General features: G+C 38.2%; 1 protein-coding gene across 18 annotated transcripts in view; it reads left to right on the top strand.

Moving 5' to 3' along the window:
* The window catches only part of GPHN (gephyrin), a 391499-nt gene that overhangs the window by 310471 nt on the left and 63321 nt on the right, over window positions 1-17707 (top strand). For all 18 annotated transcript variants that reach the window (XM_084792850.1, XM_084792848.1, XM_084792845.1 and 15 more), the window contains 3 exons: window positions 3391-3483; window positions 13721-13776; window positions 15452-15571. In XM_084792850.1, the coding sequence (XP_084648976.1) occupies window positions 3391-3483; window positions 13721-13776; window positions 15452-15571 (269 nt within the window). The remainder of the gene's footprint in view (window positions 1-3390; window positions 3484-13720; window positions 13777-15451; window positions 15572-17707) is intronic.

The raw sequence follows: 17707 nt of genomic DNA, 5'->3' as shown, positions 1-17707 counted from the left end.
AGTTTGTCATGTAGCATATAAAAATGGTCTATATATTTTAAGACTGAAAAATATTCCTGTTCTCAAAGTATTTTCTTCATCCATTTGTTTATACTTCAAGCATATTTTTCTATCATTTATTCATTCATTCATAGACAATTAGTTGTTTCTACTGTTTATGAATGTGAATAATACTTCAGTGAACATGAGTATATAAATATCCAAGTTTCAGTTTTCAATAGTTGTGTATGTATACCCAAAAGTAGAATCATTGATTTGCATAGTAATTGTTTAAATTTTTGGAGAATTAATTTGTCTTTTTTTATAATGTGAGAGAAATCATGGAAGGTTAGAAGAGGGAACATGAGTAGAAGTAGTTATCATGGTAATTCCTATTAGAAACTGAAAGATTTGTATTTTTTTTTACTTTTTTTTAATTAATTTATTCATATTACATCTTGATTGTTAGCCCTTCCCCTGTTTCCTCCCATTCCTCCCTCCCTCCCACTTCCCCTCTTCTCCCCTCCCCTATGTCTGTGATTGAGGGAGACTTCTTCCCCCTATGTATGCTCTAAGATTATCGAGTCTCTTCTTGGTAACTTGCTATCCTTCTTCTGAGTGCCACCAGGCCTCCCCATCCAGGGGACATGGTCAGAAAAGGGGCACCAGAGTTCACGTGAGAATCAGATCTCACTCTCCACTCAACAGTGGAGAATATCGTGTTCGTCGGCTAGGTCCTGGAAACCTACAAGAAGAACTTTATGACAGGCAGATCTGGGTCCTGGGGTCCTCCTCAAACTACGGCACCAGCCAAGGAGAAATATGCAGTAAACTTCGAACCCCTACCAAGACCTAGCTGTATTTTAAATCTTACCATGAGTAATTGGCTTCCCTTATTTAAACCTCACTTTCTTTATTTACAAGATAAATATAACAATTCAGTAGTTTTTAATATATTTTATTCTTTGATACTTTCATACATGTTTTATACTGCATTTTATTAAATTCACCCTTCACTACTCTTCTCACCTCTCCCAAATCCATTCTCAATTCTCTTCTTTTCCCAGTTTCATGCCTCCTTTTATTTCCAAACCTTTGATTCCAATTTGTACTGAGTATGGGGCCATCCACCTAAACTTGCCCATTGCCCTAAATAAAATTGACTCTCTCCTCCCTCCCAGCCATCAGCTGTCAAAGCTCCTCAGCTCTGGATGGGGACTTGTGATTCCCTACCCATTCCTTGATGAAACATTGCCTGGCTCCATCTTGTGCATGTCTATGCAGACTACCACAGCTGCTGTGAGTTCATGAGTGTTGCAGCTATGTCAGCAATCAATGTCATGTCCAGAAAACAATGTTTCTATCTGAGCCTCTCGGCCTCTGGCTCCTATATTCGTTCCACCTCCTCTTCTGTACCCTATGAGCTTTGTGGGGAGGAGTTGTGATATAGATACCTCATTTATGGGTGAATACTCTACAGGTGCTCGTTCTCTGGACTTTGACCAAGACACAGTTCTAGATTTTTATACATGAAACTACTTAGTAACTTAAAATTTATAGTAAACATTTATTAGTTATCAATGAGCCTGCTAAAGTCCCACTGCCAGAAAAATACAGCCCTTGTGCTAACTTTGATTATTGGCCATTATTTTTTGGATTGGATTGGGTTTGGGTTTGGGTTTGGATTTGGATTTGGATTTTTAAGACAGGGCTACTCTGTGTATCCCTGGTTGTCCTGGAACTCACTCTGTAGACTAGGCTGGCCTCAAACTCAGATATCCACCTGCCTCTGCCTCCCAATTGCTGGAATTAAAGGTGTACTACTACTACTGCCCAGTGGCCATTATTATTTAATATTTAAGATCCCAGCAAAGCCATTCTCTTAGTATATAAACATGTGTAGAGCTTGTATTTTGACCAACCATCATAAGCCTAACTATTTATAATTAAGGAGCTATTCCAGGAGGTTAATTGTGATACTGGCTCTATATTAATGACTACCTTATGTCTTCTGGTTCGTTTAGGAGCTGATATTATGACAAGGTTTCATGGATTGTTCCTATAATTCTACCAATTAGAGATGAAGTAGGAGGAAATTTAGTTGAAGTGCATCCTGGGCTACATAGAAGATACTATGTCTTCCTTCCCCACACCACCACCAAAAGAGAAAAAGTATAAGTGAATAGGAATCTCACCACTTTTCCTTGTCTTGGAAAGTATAGTTACAGAAGAGATTCAACATCCTATATATAATGCTAAAATTTACTAAGTTCTCCCTTCAAATTCAGTGTTCAGTGTTCTAAAAAGTAAGAGTCAGTGTCTATATGAATTAAGATTACAAAAGTTAAAAAAAAAAAAAAACTCTGTACTTCTAGGTCCTAAAGTCCTCAAGTGCCTAAAGTCAAACTTTAATGGAAACAGTGGTATGAAACTAAGTATGAAAATGCCTCATACCAGTCAAATCTGGTGTTTGTCTTGATTTTAAGGACTCACTGAATAATTTAGAGAGTTAGTTATGAATCCATTTGAATTATGCCATACAATATTGATATACTTATTGTCATTAAATCATGGGTTAATGAGCCAAATCAAAGGTTAAAATTCAAATGACATTATTGGGAGGTTCCTTCCTTTTCTTACTGCCTTACTTTCTCCTTTCAGGACAGTAAATAAAACTTATGCTTGTAAGAGTGGCATACTAATTGTATTAAAGATACAATCTGAAACTGTTGCAAAAAAACACTATAAGTTAATAAAAACCATAACTAACACCTTAAAGTAACAGCCTTTATATATTCTTGTACATCCTTCTAGATAGATGTATTTATATCTTAATATGGTTAAAGTCATTTAGTGTAGTGCATATTTAATTTTGCATGTTTTAAAACATATCTTTTAAAAATTTTTTCTTCTGTCCATGAATATTCTTTATAAGTATTACTTTAGTCCCATATTTTAATGTAAGAATAATATCACTGTTTACTTCAATATATTATTGATCTTTTGGTCTCTGTCCACATTTACTAACATATGCAATTCTGAAATAAAGATCTACATGAAGATAAATTCTTAAGATATAATACTAGAAGGGAAATTTCTAGGTTAATTAATATGAAAATGTGTAAATTTGGCCTTCCTTATGAAAAATATAATATTTGAGTACTCAAAGGGTTAATGATGTATCTTCTAACTGTATAGCTATTCATATTTACATAATTGCTGTAACCATTATGGAAATTGACTCTCTGTGATCTAGGCACCAGAATGCATCTCTTCTTTCTGTCTGCTGTTCCATGGGATGAAGATCAGAAAGTCTGGCTGAGCCCATTCACAAGATGTGGCATAGGCACTTATGCTCATCGTATGTATAACTGATTGCTTCCATTATTTATATTTTTTCTTTTCTTTCAGATGGAATGGGACGAGTCCTTGCTCAAGATGTATATGCAAAAGACAACCTACCCCCCTTCCCAGCATCCGTAAAAGATGGCTATGCTGTTCGAGGTAAATATGTTGCTCTTTTAAATGTCATTAGACTCATACTACATTTTTTCAACCTTTTTCTCTCTCCCCACTTCTGATTGTTATTATATCCATTCCCAATTAGTTGTCAAAATTACTTTACTCCCTGATAAGAATGCTAATCTGTACCTATGTACTTTTTATACATATTCTGCAAGGATTGATTAATATTCTGCAAGGAAATTATTACCATATTTTAAGGAGTATATGATGACTGGGCGTATACGATAACCCCCAATTTTTCCAGTTACAATATAGCCTTTGGAATATACTCACTGTATAAGATTACTGCTCTTCCAGAGCACACTGTGTGTAGCAGGCTCGGGCATGTGTCTATTTGTAGACAGGGCACAGCCATCCAGGCACTTTTTAAAACGCCAGCAGATAGCCAGTGTCAGCCTACAGTGCCCCTTTAAGGCAAGCTCCACACTCAACCCTAATGGGTGGGTTCTGGTGGAGAGCCAATCCACCACGCTCTCATTCTCCTTGAGGTACAGGAAGATGTGTGCAGCTTGCTCCTCCCTGCTTCATACTCCCCACACAGAGCTGGGAATTGGCCAGCACCCCCCACTATATGCGCCCGACATATGAAGCAAGGGGAAGCAAGCTGCAGGTGAGTACCCAGCATATAAGATGACCCCCGACTTTGGCACAGATTTGGGGGGTTAAAAGGCCATCTTATATACCAGAAAATACGGTACATAGTCCTATGAAAATTCTTTATTACAAGTACATACATAGACATCAAATTTTAAACACCATTACTTGTCTAGGGATGTGGCTCAGAGAAACTGCCTAGCATGTGTAAGGCTCTGGGTTCTGTGACACCATGACACCAGAAGATATGCTGCGATACCCTGTACCATTACCGTGCTCACATACCAGAAAGCAGACAGCCTTCGTCTGGAAGTCTTCCGTATGTTTTCTAGCTGAAAGCTTCTCTAAGTCTCAGGGAAAATGAATGGATTGCTAGTACAGGGGTTAAATGTGAAAGTCTGTTCTCTTGGTTTAAACTTAAACATCAGTAAAGGACTTGATGAAATGCATGTATCAAATCTGTAATTCTCTCTGGAAGAGTCCATATTCCAGAGCTCTGGAACCCCAGATGGTACTAGCAGTTCGTACCCTCAGAGTTGCCTAAAACTGTATAAAGCTTAAAAGCAAATACTAAATAGCAGTTGCCTACCTAAAATCTGACCTACTAACCCAGGATAAAAGCTCAACTAAATTGCTTAAAAGCTCTGATTAGATCTTTTTCCTTGGTTTTTCTGTATATAATATGATATTTTAAAATAGGTATACACTATGATATTCCATTGACCTAATTAGCATATTTATTATCTCACATACTTATTTCTTGTGGTGAGAGTACTCAAAATCTATTTTCCTAGCATTTTTTAAAAGTTCTTTTTCTTTTTAATTTGTTCACTTTACATCTTGTTTGTAGCCCCTTCCCTCATCACCTCCTGGTCTCACTGTCCCTCCTCTTCCCCCGCCCTCCCTACCTCCCCTACTCCTCAGAAAGGGGAGCCCTCCTCCCAGGTCATCTGATGTCAGCCTATCAAGTCTTTGTCTAGATTACCTATGTCCTCTTCTTCTGTGGCCTGACTAGGCCACCTTGCCAGGGGAAAATGATCAGTGATTGGGCACCAGAGTCCATGTCAGAGGTAGCCCCTACTCCCAATATCATATGACCCACAAGGAGGCTGTGCTACCTACTTTCTACATCTGAGCAGAGGGACTAGATACTCACCATGCATGGTCCTTGGTTGGTGCATCAGTCTCTGCAGCACCACGCCACCACCCTCTGCCCCCAACATCACAAGCCCAGATTTGATGGCTTAATTGGTCTTGTGAAACTCCTGTCCCCTCCAGGTCATTCTATCCTCCAGCTTTTACATAAAACTCCCTGAGCTCCACCACAAAGTTTGGCTGTGAATCTCAGCATCTGCTTTGATCCCCTGCTGGGTGGAGTCTTTCAGAGGACATCGATGGTAGGGTCCCCTCATATTCCTTCTTTTCAACTGCTTCTGATATCTATTCTATTTGCCCTTCTGAATGAAAATTAAGCATTCTCCCTAGGGTCCTCCTTGTTATTTTGGCTTCTTTATGTCTGTGTATTGCCCTGTAGTTATCCTGTATTATGTAGCTAATATCCATTTATAAGTGAGTGTATACCATGCATGTCTTTCTGGGTCACAGTTAGCTCACTCAGGATGATCATTCCTAGTTCCATCTGTTTACCTTCAAATTTCAAGATTTCCTTGTTTTTAATAGCTGAGTAGTATTCCATTGTGTAAATGTACAGTTTCTCTATCCATTCTTCAGTTGAGGGACATCTAGGCTGTTTCCAGATTCTGGCTATTACGAATAAAACTGCTATGAACATAATTGAGCAAATCTCCTTGTTGTATGTTGGAACATCTTTCAGGTATATGCCCAGGAGTGGTATAGCTGTGTCCTTTTTTAAATATATTTTATTAATTTATTCATATTACATCTCAATTGTTATCCCATCCCTTGTATCCTCCGATTCCTCCCGCCCTCCCATTTTTCCCTTACTCCCCTCCCCTATGACTGTAACTGAGGGATGCCTCCTCCCCCTGTATATGCTCATTGGGTATCAAGTCTCTTCTTGGTAGCCTGCTATCCTTCCTCTGAGTGCCACCAGGCCTCCCCATCCAGGGGATGTGGTCAAATATGGGGCACCAGAGTTCATGTGAAAGTCAGTCCTCACTCTCCACTCAACTATGGAGAATGTCCTATCCATTGGCTAGATCTGGGTAGGGGTTCAAAGTTTACTGCACGTATTGTCCTTGGTTGGTGCCATAGTTTGGGCAGGACTCCTGGGCCCAGATCCGCCCATCATAATGTTCTTGTAGGTTTCTAGGACCCTCTGGATCCTTCTATTCCCCCCATTCTCCCATACTTCTCTCACCTAGAGTCCCAATAGGATGTCCTTCCCTCTGTCCCACTCTCCTGGTAAGTGAAGACTTTCATGGGACATGCCCCTTGGGCTAGTGTCCAGGTATAAGTGAGTATATACCATTTGAGTCTTTCTGCTTCTGGGTTAACTCACTCATTATGATCATTTCTACTTCAATCCATTTGTCCACAAATTTTGGGAATTCCTTGAGATACCTAAACTACAGGGCTAGCCTCTTGCCATATAGCTGGGTCTTGAGGTAGAACGATTCCCAATATTCTGAGAAAATATCAGATTGATTTCCAAAGTGGTTGTACAAGTTTTCACTCCCACCAGCAATGGAGGAGTGTTCCCCTTTCTCCACTTCCTTATCAGCATATGCTGCCCCTTGAGTTTTTTAATCTTAGCCATTCTGAAGGGTATGAGGTAGAATCTCAGAGTTTTTTGGGGTTTTTTGGTTTTGTTTTGTTTTGTTTTCCATTTCTCTGATGTCTAGGGACAATTTCTTTTAAGTGTTTCTCAGCCATTCGATATTCCTTTGATGAAAATTCTGTTTGGTTCTGTAGTTTTTAATTGACTATTTGATTTGTTGGTGTTTAATGTCTTGAGGTCTTTATATACTTTGGATATTAGCCCTCTGTCAGATGTAGGCTGTCGTTTTTGTTCTGTTGACAATGTCCTTTCTTTGCCTGACAGAAGCTTTACAGTTTCGTGTTGATCTTAGAGCCTGAGCTGTTACTGTTCATTCAGGAAGTTGTCGTCTATGTCAATGAGTTCAAGGCTCTTCCCTACTTTTTCTTCTAACAGATTTAGTGTGTCTGATTTTATGTGGGGGTGTTTAATCCACTTGGACTGTAGTTTTGTGCAGGATGATAAATAAGGATCTATTTGCACTTTTCTCCACGTAGACATCCAGTTAGACCAGCATTATTTGTTGAAGATGCCATCTTTTTCCCACTGTATGGTTTCAGCTTCTTTGTCAACAATCAAGTGTCAATAGATATGAAGGTTTACTTCTGGGTCTTCGATTTGATTTCATTTATCTACCTGCCTGTTATTATACCAGTATCATGCAGTTTTTATTACTGTTGCTCTACAGTACAGCTTGAGCTCAGGGATGGAGATACCTCCAGAAGATCTTTTATTGTATAGGATTGTCTTAGCTATTTGAGGTTCTTTTGTTTTTCTATATGAAGCTGAGAATTGTTTTTTCAAGGTCTGTAAAGAATTGTGTTGGCATTTTGATGGAAATTGATTGCATCAGCGACCTGAAGGTTTTTTTTCATACAAGTCTTTCACTTGCTTGGTTTGAGTTACACCAAGATACTTCATGTTTTTGTGGCTATTGTGAAGGGTGTTGTTTCCCTACTTTCTTTTTTAGCCTGTTCGTCTTTTGTATAAAGGAGGGATACTGACTTTTTTGTGTTGATTGTATTTCCAGCCACTTTGCTGAAGGTGTTTATCAGCTGTAGGAGTTCCTTGGTAGAATTTTTGGGGTCAAATATATATACTATTATATCATCTGCAAATAGTGATATTTTGACGTATCTCTGTGATGTTTACATGAAGTACAAGCAGCTAAATAAAAAGAAACTATTACTCATAACCTTTTTGTTGCCAGAAATTTAGCTAGCCCACGTGAGCCACAAAAGAGCCTTTCTACTGCTATAGCATTTATTCAAGGTATTTTGTATAAAATTTCAATTGAGTATCCTATTTATTCTTTTGTTTAAAATTGCTTCTTAGTTATTCCACTGAGGAAAACCCCAAATGAAAACTCACGCTGTAAAATGTCCACGACATTACTTAGCGGCTGCACGTTACTTTCTGCTTATGAATTGTTGCTAGTTCTCTAAGATCCGTAGCTCCCAGGAAGACGCAGTACACAGTGCAGCCATTGTGTACAAGCAACCACCAAGGAGAGTGGCTGGAATACACATAACGGAAGCAACAGTCATCTCCAGAAAACGAAGACATGTTTTTAAAACAATGTTAAAATTTTCAGCTTGTATATCCTCAAAAAAAAACCTTCATGCATGCATACATCCATATACAGGCACATGCATGCGTGTGCACAGACACACACACCTATCCTTAAGACAGTTGTTGTGACTTCCTACCCTCTTCTACTCAGTTCTGCTCTCCTCTCACACCCTTGATTCTCCCTTTCTCTTCTCTGCTTTTGCCTTAGGCCAGCCAGTATCAACCTGTGACCCTTGTGATCACTGCTAACTCTATAAATGTAATGAAGTTTCTACCTTGTTCTAGATCTCTAGATTTCCTTCAGAAACATGTGGACTAAAACTCCAAAGCAGTTGAAGGAACACTTACACTTAGGGACGTGGGTTGGAAAATCAAGATAGTAATAGAAAGACTAAGAAAACAAGTAGAAACAAGCTAGAGGTGATGGTTCACAGCTCTAACCAACCCTGGCACTCAGGAAGATTACCATGAGTGTAAAGACACCCTTGATCACATACTAGGTTAAAAAAAGAAAGAAAGAAACCAGCCAGAGCCACATAGCAGGACCATGTTGGGGGAGGAGGGAACAGCTTGTAGAAAGGAAGAATAGTAAGTATAAACAGCTTTCAAAAAACAAAGCAAATAATCCCAACACTTAAGAGGTGGAGGCAGGGGGATCTCTGAGTTTGAGGACTGCCAGGGCTACACAGAGCTGCTTCCCTGTGTTTGTGGAGCAGGGGAAGGAAGGAATCAAATGATACATAATAAGATTATGTATAACTTTATAAACCTAAAGTTATACATTTAGGAAAAAGAATTTGCAAGATTTTAAATATAGAAAAGAGGCTTAAGAAAAAAATTATATACAGTAAGGAAAAGAAATGGAGATGTTCCTGTGTTTTGGAGATGATAATTTTCTGTACAATGCCACAATAATTAGTTATCTGCCGGTATAAATTTCATATCAAATCGTGTAGCCAGAAATCTTCAAAAAATAGCAAAAGTAATAATGTTTTATAGACGTTAAGAAAACAGAGAGGACCCAGATGTAGTTGATCATGGCTGTAATCCTAGCACAAGACAGGAGGATTAAGTTCAGTGACAGCCTGGGCTATGTAATGAGATCCAGACCAGCTTTGTACAGAGTGATACTGTGTTGGAAGGGAAGAAAAAGATGTTGAGGGTGGAGAGAAGGAGGAGGAAGAAAGTGGAGGTGGGGGAGGGGGAAGGAGGATAAGAGAAAGCACGCATCTGAATTCTGAAATTCAGCTTTATGAATAGTTTACATAGCTTATGTGTGCACTGTTAGAATTTGGTTTAACTGTCCTCTTCAAATTTTCCAGCTAGAAGGCAGAATGAAAGCTCATGAGCAGACAGATCAAAATGAGTTAGAAAATAGTCTAATACTTTACAGAAACCCTTAAGAGTCTGTCCAATTTCTCTAATATGCCATGCCATATGTGATTTCTTTCCAAACTCTGTTTATGTACCACCATGCCTCAAATTCCTCTCTTGTCTACCCAATTTTATAGAATTCATCTTGAAAAATCACAGCTTTTGGGTGGTGGTGGTGGTGGTGGGTGGGTTGGTTTTGTTTGTTTGTTTGGGGGGGGTTTTGATGATTGGTTGGTTTTGGTTTTTCAAGACAAAGGTTTCTCTGTGTAGCCTTGGCTGTCCTGGACTCGCTTTATAGACCAGGCTGGTCTCGAACTCACAACTATTTGCCTGCCCTATGCCTCCCAAGTGCTGGGATTAAAGGCATGTGCTACTGTGCTGACTCACAACATTTGCTTAACCTATCTTTTTAATAGATGTTACAATTAAATGTCTTCACATTCAATAGATTAGTGCTTGTTTTTCTATCTCTATAAGAAGAGATAGTAAGCCTTGATATTGGCTGTGCATTGAAGTTGAGATTCATCAGTTCTCTTTCCTTACATTTTCTCTTACTATGGATTTTTCTGTATTCATCTGCTCTATTATCACATTCCCTCAAAATGAGCATCCCCAGACCAGCAAGGCCAGTACTATCCTACAGAAGCTTTAGATTCACAGCGAAGTTTTGGAAAAATTGTCATAAGGAAAGTAATAATAATGACTCCTCTGTTGATACCAAGAACCGCCCCCCCATATTGGTTAGTAAGCCCTCCTTGGCTGGCACACCTGTTTATCAGGTAGAAAGAAGGGGAATATAGCACAAGTGAGCATGTATTCTTTCCCAAGTAAGTCCATTTTGTTTGCTAACAAAAGATCTTGCTGATTAGACTCATTTCAGAAATCTGTCAAATACTTTTCTGGGCCACTGTACCAGGCTTGCCTCTAAGTTACTCCAGATGATTACCAGTCTCTCGTTACTCCGTTGACCTTTCTTTGAGTGTTACTACAGAACAATGAGGTAGGCTAGAGCCTGCACATGTACGTGTGATCTCACACACACACACACACACACACACACACACACACACACACGCACGCACGCACGCACGCACGCACACACGCACACACGCACACAATCTTTAAAGAGGGTTTTCTAATCTGTGCTTTTATATTCATCAATGTAATTATCTGGTTATTATCTACTCCTCCTACTATATCAATGACTTTGAGTACTTTTGGCCGCACTTATTCGTAGAAAGAAATGCACTAATAAGTTATGTACCTTAAGCCAATGTTATACACACATACAGTGTAAACAATACATGAGTAAGTATAAACAGGGTTTTTTTAAAACAGCTTTTACAAAAGAGTAGTTGTGCATGATAAATGCATACCTGTTGATTTGCTAGGTCTTAAATGCAGGACTTTAGACATACAAAGCAAATGTTCTATCACTGTTTTTATGGGGAAGGGTGTTTAATTTTAAGATAGCTATGTTACGATGTTACCTAGGCTGGTCTTGAATTTTGAGGCACAAGCAGCCATACTGCTTCAGCCTCTGCTGCACCTGGGATTGCAGTCACATACCACTACACTTGACCTATGGGGAAAAAATTTCTATTCGTTTCCATCAGAAGAATGTTTACAAGTTGATATTATATCCCATTGAAATTTTGGATCAAGAGTTTAAAAAAAATTGAAACAGTCTGGCTCAACATTAGAATGGAAATAATCTCATTTTACTCTCTACACTGTCCTGAGCACTTAATTTTATAGTTAGGAAATAGAAGATACTTGGTAGAAATTTACTGTAAGAATAGAAGGAGTGAATAGCCTTAAAAGGTATGTATATGTCATCTTTATTTTTACTTTATTTAGAGGTTAATAGCTTTGCTGAATCTAATAATAGGCAGAGTCATGATTCAGATTTAGTTCTTCTCTTCTGCCTCAAGCCATATTGATTCACTCCTGTGCAAGAAGCTTAAAGCAAAGGGCAAGGGGAAGAGAAGAAATCTAGATTGCTGTAAGAGGAAACAAGCTGATAATTACCTTTCTAGTAGAGAACTACAAATAATTAAAATTATATAGAAGCTTGTTCACACTTTTCAATATGGAATTATAAAATATAATTGAGCCATTTATTTTCTATAAAAAGTAATTGCTTTAAAATACTTCAAAAATAAGTTGTTTAATGTATTAAACAAGATTTGTAAAATTATTATGATTCTTGAAGTAATGGTTTTGTATTTTAAATTGTTTGAAACGCTTTTCATAATGAACCCATAAAAGTGATATTATACAGACAGCATTTCAGAAAGACTTTTCTAGCTTAATATAGGCTTCCCAAAAATACAAAACTCCAAGAATTTATTCACTGAGATAATATTTATAAAGGTCAAGATACAATATATAATAATAAAGGGGAGTCTATCTAAATTTTTGTCCCTCTCTACGTCAAAGTTGACTAAAAAAAAATGACTCAAACAATATTTTGTTTAAGCCTTTAGAAAAAAATCTGAGCCAGGCCTGGTGGCGTACCCCTGTCATCCCAGCAGTCAAGGAGGTAGAGGCTGGAAGGTCTCTGTGAGTTTGAGGCCAGCATGATCTACAAATGGAGTCCAGGACAGCCAGGACTACACAGAGAGAAACTCTTATCTCAAAACACACTCCAAAAAAATTATATATATATATGTATATATATATATATGTATATATATATATGGTATGCATGATATTGTGTATATATATATATATATATGATATGCATGATAGTACATAACTAATCCTAGCACTCTAAAGGTGGAGACAGGAACACTACAATTTCAAGAACTATGTGGGCTACATGATAAACTACAGACCAGCGTGTAATATAAAGTGAGCTCCCATAAAGGATAGACAGAAGGGAGAGAAGGAAGGAAAGAATATTGAAAATGTTGTTTATTTGTCACTGTTATTGTAAATATAATTAAATACTCATATGTAGGGTGTTATCTCCATATATAGGCCTCAAACCCCTTGCTATATCAGAGTACATGGAAATAACAGTAGTGATCATAAAGCTCATTAGATAGTCCTTGCATTGCCAGTAGTATTGATCTGAAACCCAAGTAATATATCAGGAAAACACGGTGTTCTTTAGGAATTTTTTTCAGTTATTACCTTACTATATGTATCAGGTATTGGGGAAAAAAAGATGAAACTGAACAAGCAAGTTTTTTTTTTATCCCAATTCTGGATTTATTTTCTCCTAATTTAAAAATAAGTGGCTTTAAGATCTGGGGAGAAAGTTGAGTGGGTAAAAGTGCTTCTCAAGTAATCTTGAGGACCTGAACTCAAGTCTTCAGGAGCCAGGCATGAGTGTCTATAATCTCAAAGCTTCTCCAGTGGGTAGGAGGGAAAATCAGAGGGTCATGGACCAGCTCCTCCACCATATACACCCAGAAAATGACAGAGACCTTGTCTTAAGTAACGGAGCAGGCATGTATACCATGGCACACAGTGCTTGCATTTGCACACACAAATACACATACATACTAAAAGAGCGTTGTTTAGTAATTTTAAGTAATTGTCTATAATCCCAGTAAGTGGAAGGTAGATGTCAGAGAAGCACCTCAGAGTCAAGCCCAGCATTATTTCTGATCCATGGATTTTCTAATTTTCCTTTAAATAAATAAAAAATATGTTAAGAAGTCAAAAAAGTTACAAAAATATTGGAAAAGTTTTGGTATGCAAAAATATATATCCATGAGTGTGGATTTATTATTGTAAGTACATGTCATTTGAAATGATAAGCCAAAATGAACATTGTGTTAGGAAAGCATTAAGTGTGGAAGTGATGGCATCACATGAAAGGGCACGAATCCAGCAACCCACTTCTGCTGATGCTTGCTTGGTTCTTGGTCCTTGCTTTAAGACCATGCTTATATTTATTCTTGGCTCTATTCCATCTCATAGCTGCTGATGGTCCAGGAGATCGTTTCATCATTGGGGAATCCCAAGCTGGTGAACAGGTGAGATTCATGAGCCTGAAAGACACTGAATATTTCTGCTTTACAGACTTTGGTCATCAAATTCTAAGTTTCCAATATCAGCATTGTAGAATTCTTAGAGAAATATTACTCAGAAGACCATCAAAGAGATAAAAGAAAGGTCCCCATATGAACAACAGAGGAAACATTACTTAATGAACCTACATCTATCATTATGTGGCATAATGAATAATTTTGTTGTATCCCCTGCAGATATGCCTCATAGGTATTCTCCAGCCCGATGATTGATTCTTTTTTCCTACAAACTTTGATTTTCTGGCTAGAACTGCCTGTACCTCAATGCTCAGATGTTTAAATAAGGAGGCTAGAGTCACTACTGTTGGCGTCATACTTCTACATATTACCTTAATCTCTGTCTATTTTAAGAACTTAAAGAAGTACATGAGAAGCCAAGGAAGAAAAGATATGATTTACCAAAACTGATACTTTTTAAAAAATTATTTATTACTATTTTATTTCACATACAACTTAGATGAGATCAGGCGCATTCAGGGTGGTATGGCCATAGACCACATACAACTTAGAAAAAACAGCTTGGGGGCTGTGTGTGTGTGTGTGTGTGTGTCTGTGTGTGTGTCTGTCTGTGTGTCTGTGTGTCTGTGTGTGTATGTGTGTGTCTGTGTGTGTCTATGTGTGTGTCTGTGTGTGTGTGTGTCTGTGTGTGTGTGTCTGTGTGTGTGTGTGTGTGTGTGTGTGTGTGTGTGTGTGTGTGTGTGTGTGTGTGTGTGTAGAAATTAAGAGCACTTGTTCTTCAGCTCCTGTAGCACAGGGAGGTTGGCAGCCAGCTGTAGTTGTAGTTCCCGAGCACCGGATGCCCTCTTCTGACCTTTGGGGGCAGCGGGGCTGCTTGTGGTGAGCAAACACATAGGCAAAACATAAATAAACGAAGCTGAAATGTTTGTGACTTGTTACTGTTGTCTCAGGATTTTCCTGTAGGAGTAATTGGAAGCATTCTTGCTTCTATTCCGTCCTAACTCATGACACGTGGCAGGTGCTCTTGAAGCCTGTCCCCACCCTATCACATGGGTCAGGCACGTGCTCTTTCATGTTTACTCCAGATTGTTACAAGCACTTGGGTGTTTTAAATTGTTTAGGTCTACATTTTAGACTTGTATTAACTGATTACATGAAATACTATGTTTTAGGAAATTTTTCAAGAAAAATAATTTAAATAGCTTTTCCGAATCACCTTTATTTGACCAAATACTTTACTTAATGAATTGCCACCTTAAATATTGACATCAAACAACAGAAGTCGGGCAAATTACCAAAAGGATGTGTTTTCATATGTGCCATTCGTAATCCCTTATGACTTATCATTTTTTCCAACAAATTCTCAAGTCGCTTTACATTAGTACAATTCATATTTGAGAAGCAATAGTAGCAAATGTAAGTGGCAGTTCTTCAAAACAGGACTCCAAGAAAGTACGATAAAATACAAATAAAGTCAACTTAAATCAAATTAGAGACTTCTTGGTGTGAATACAGATATTTATGGGTAGCTTCTACTACACTGGCCCTATGTGAAGAAACTATAAGTCTTTTCATTGTTTGTTTCTAAAAAATGATATTTCCCCTGAAGATTTTCTTTTGCAACAACTAAGTAACCAACTGTTTTTTATGTTTGCACTTCCAGCCAACTCAGACAGTAATGCCAGGACAAGTGATGCGGGTTACAACAGGTGCTCCAATCCCCTGCGGTGCTGATGCAGTAGTGCAAGTGGAAGATACTGAACTCATCAGGGAATCAGATGATGTATGTTACTACCAGGTCCCTGTGGAAGTATTAGAAATCATACTCAGTTTCTACAATGTTTATAACATTAACCTGGGATTTCGGAGGGCCGTTGTTAATGTTGTTATTTTTGGTTTGGGGTTCTTACATTGTAATATGTAGGCCGCCAGTGAATAAACTGCCTTAAAGATTGAAAATCTTTTGACATTGGAGGGACTTTTATACTATTATCACAGCAGAATTTAAACCATGCTTAACATGAGAATTTTCACAAGCAAACAAGAAAATTACAACACAATAAAAGAACAGTGATAATAACACTTTGCATGTCTTCTTTCCATTTTTTTTTTCTTCTTTCCATTGAGACAAACTTCTGATAAAGTGTGAAGATGTTCTTGGAACCAGAATTTAATATAAAGACCTTTAACAGAGAGCATTTGGGCACATTCTTGAACCAAATGCCCCTTTCTTTTTTTTTTTTTTTTTTTACCATTTTTTATTACATTGTTCATATTACATCTTGATTGTTAGCCCTTCCCCTGTTTCCTCCCATTCTTCCCTCCCTCCCACTTCCCCCCTTCTCCCCTCCCCTATGTCTGTGATTGAGGGAAACCTCCTCCCCCTATATATGCTCTAAGATTATTGAGTCTCTTCTTGGTAACTTGCTATCCAAATGCCCCTTTCATCACTGGATTTCTTTCAGGGAAAAGCTGTACTAACATAAGGAAGCCTGGAAATGTTGATTTTGTGTCAATTCCCTCTGCATTGCCTCAAGTAAAGGACACATACGGGAACTAAATAGGCCATTTTCTCAATGAAACTAATAGCAATTATTAAAACAGAGTACTAGGTCTTGCCTTGGTTTCGTTTCTAAGGCTAGGATAAACACCATGCAGAAGCAACTTGCGGAGGAAAGAGTTTATTTCAGCCTACAAATCACAGTCCTGCTGTGTCAGAGCAGGCACTCAAGAAAGAACTGAGGCAGAGGCCATGGAGGAATGCTGCTTACTGCCTTCATTCCTATGGCTTGCTCACCCTGCTTTCGTCACATGCCCAGGGCAGCACCACCCAAACTAATCTGGACCCTTCTGTATCAATCATTAATCAAGAAAACACCTCACAGGCTTGCCTACAGATGGAAATTTTTCTCAGTTGAGGACCGCCCCCCTCCCTGCCCAAAGTGACCCAAGCTTACATCAAATTGAAAAAAAAAAATCACAGCACAGACTGGAGATGGCTCAGTGGTTAAAAGTACTTCTTGTTCTTGCAAAGGTCCCAAGTTCAGTTCCTGCACACAAGAGGTGGTTCACAATTGGCTGTCTAGTTCCAGGACGTCCAACATTCTCCCCTGAGCTTCCTGACTTCAGGAAGCTCACATGTGGTACACATATAAACATGCAGGCAAAGCACTCCTTCCTACACATAGAATAAATCTCTTTTTTAAAAAAGAAGACTGGGAATAAAACTAGGAAAAGTACAAGGATTTTTTTTACAGTTTTATAGACTGATAATTATACCTGTTTTGTGAAGTTTTAGAAATCTTATATTCTGAAACAGAGATTAAAAATAAGTAAATACTAAAATACAACCATGCTAAGAGATAACCATCTTTCTTGGTCTGGAGATTTTCTTTCTAATCATCTTCCCTCATGTATAAAATACAACTTTTGGCATGCAGATCATATTCCCTGCTCTTAAATCTGCCTGAGGAGAGATTTATTGGCATCAGGGAAGCCTGCAAAGCATTGAAATCCACAACATACACTTCCTCAAACTATAAGGTGACAAGACACAATTCCAGTGTCACAATATTGTCCACAGCCCATAAATGTAAAATTGATGGTTACCATGAAGTTACAGAAATACACAGCCATGCTATAAGTCCTTTGCTGAGAATTCTACGGGAATTTGGGAACCTTGACATGCTGTTGAACTCCATTCACAGCATCCAAAAGAAAAGCTGTTGGCATGCACCTTCATTTATTACATGTGTGTCAGTATGTATGTACATCATGAATATATAATATTATTTGTGAATCCTATATACAAGATACAATTCAGCAACTTAACTGATATGTTTTTAAACTATGAAAATTAGGGGAAGCATTTAGTTATTTATTGGCACCAAACGTAATTTTTTAGGAGTTCTCTTTAGAA

This window comes from Acomys minous (assembly GCF_964271855.1).
Source record: "Acomys minous genome assembly, chromosome: 8".
NCBI lineage: Eukaryota > Metazoa > Chordata > Mammalia > Rodentia > Muridae > Acomys > Acomys minous.
Note: the sequence above shows the minus strand (reverse complement) of the source record. Positions and strands in the feature narration are given on the sequence as shown.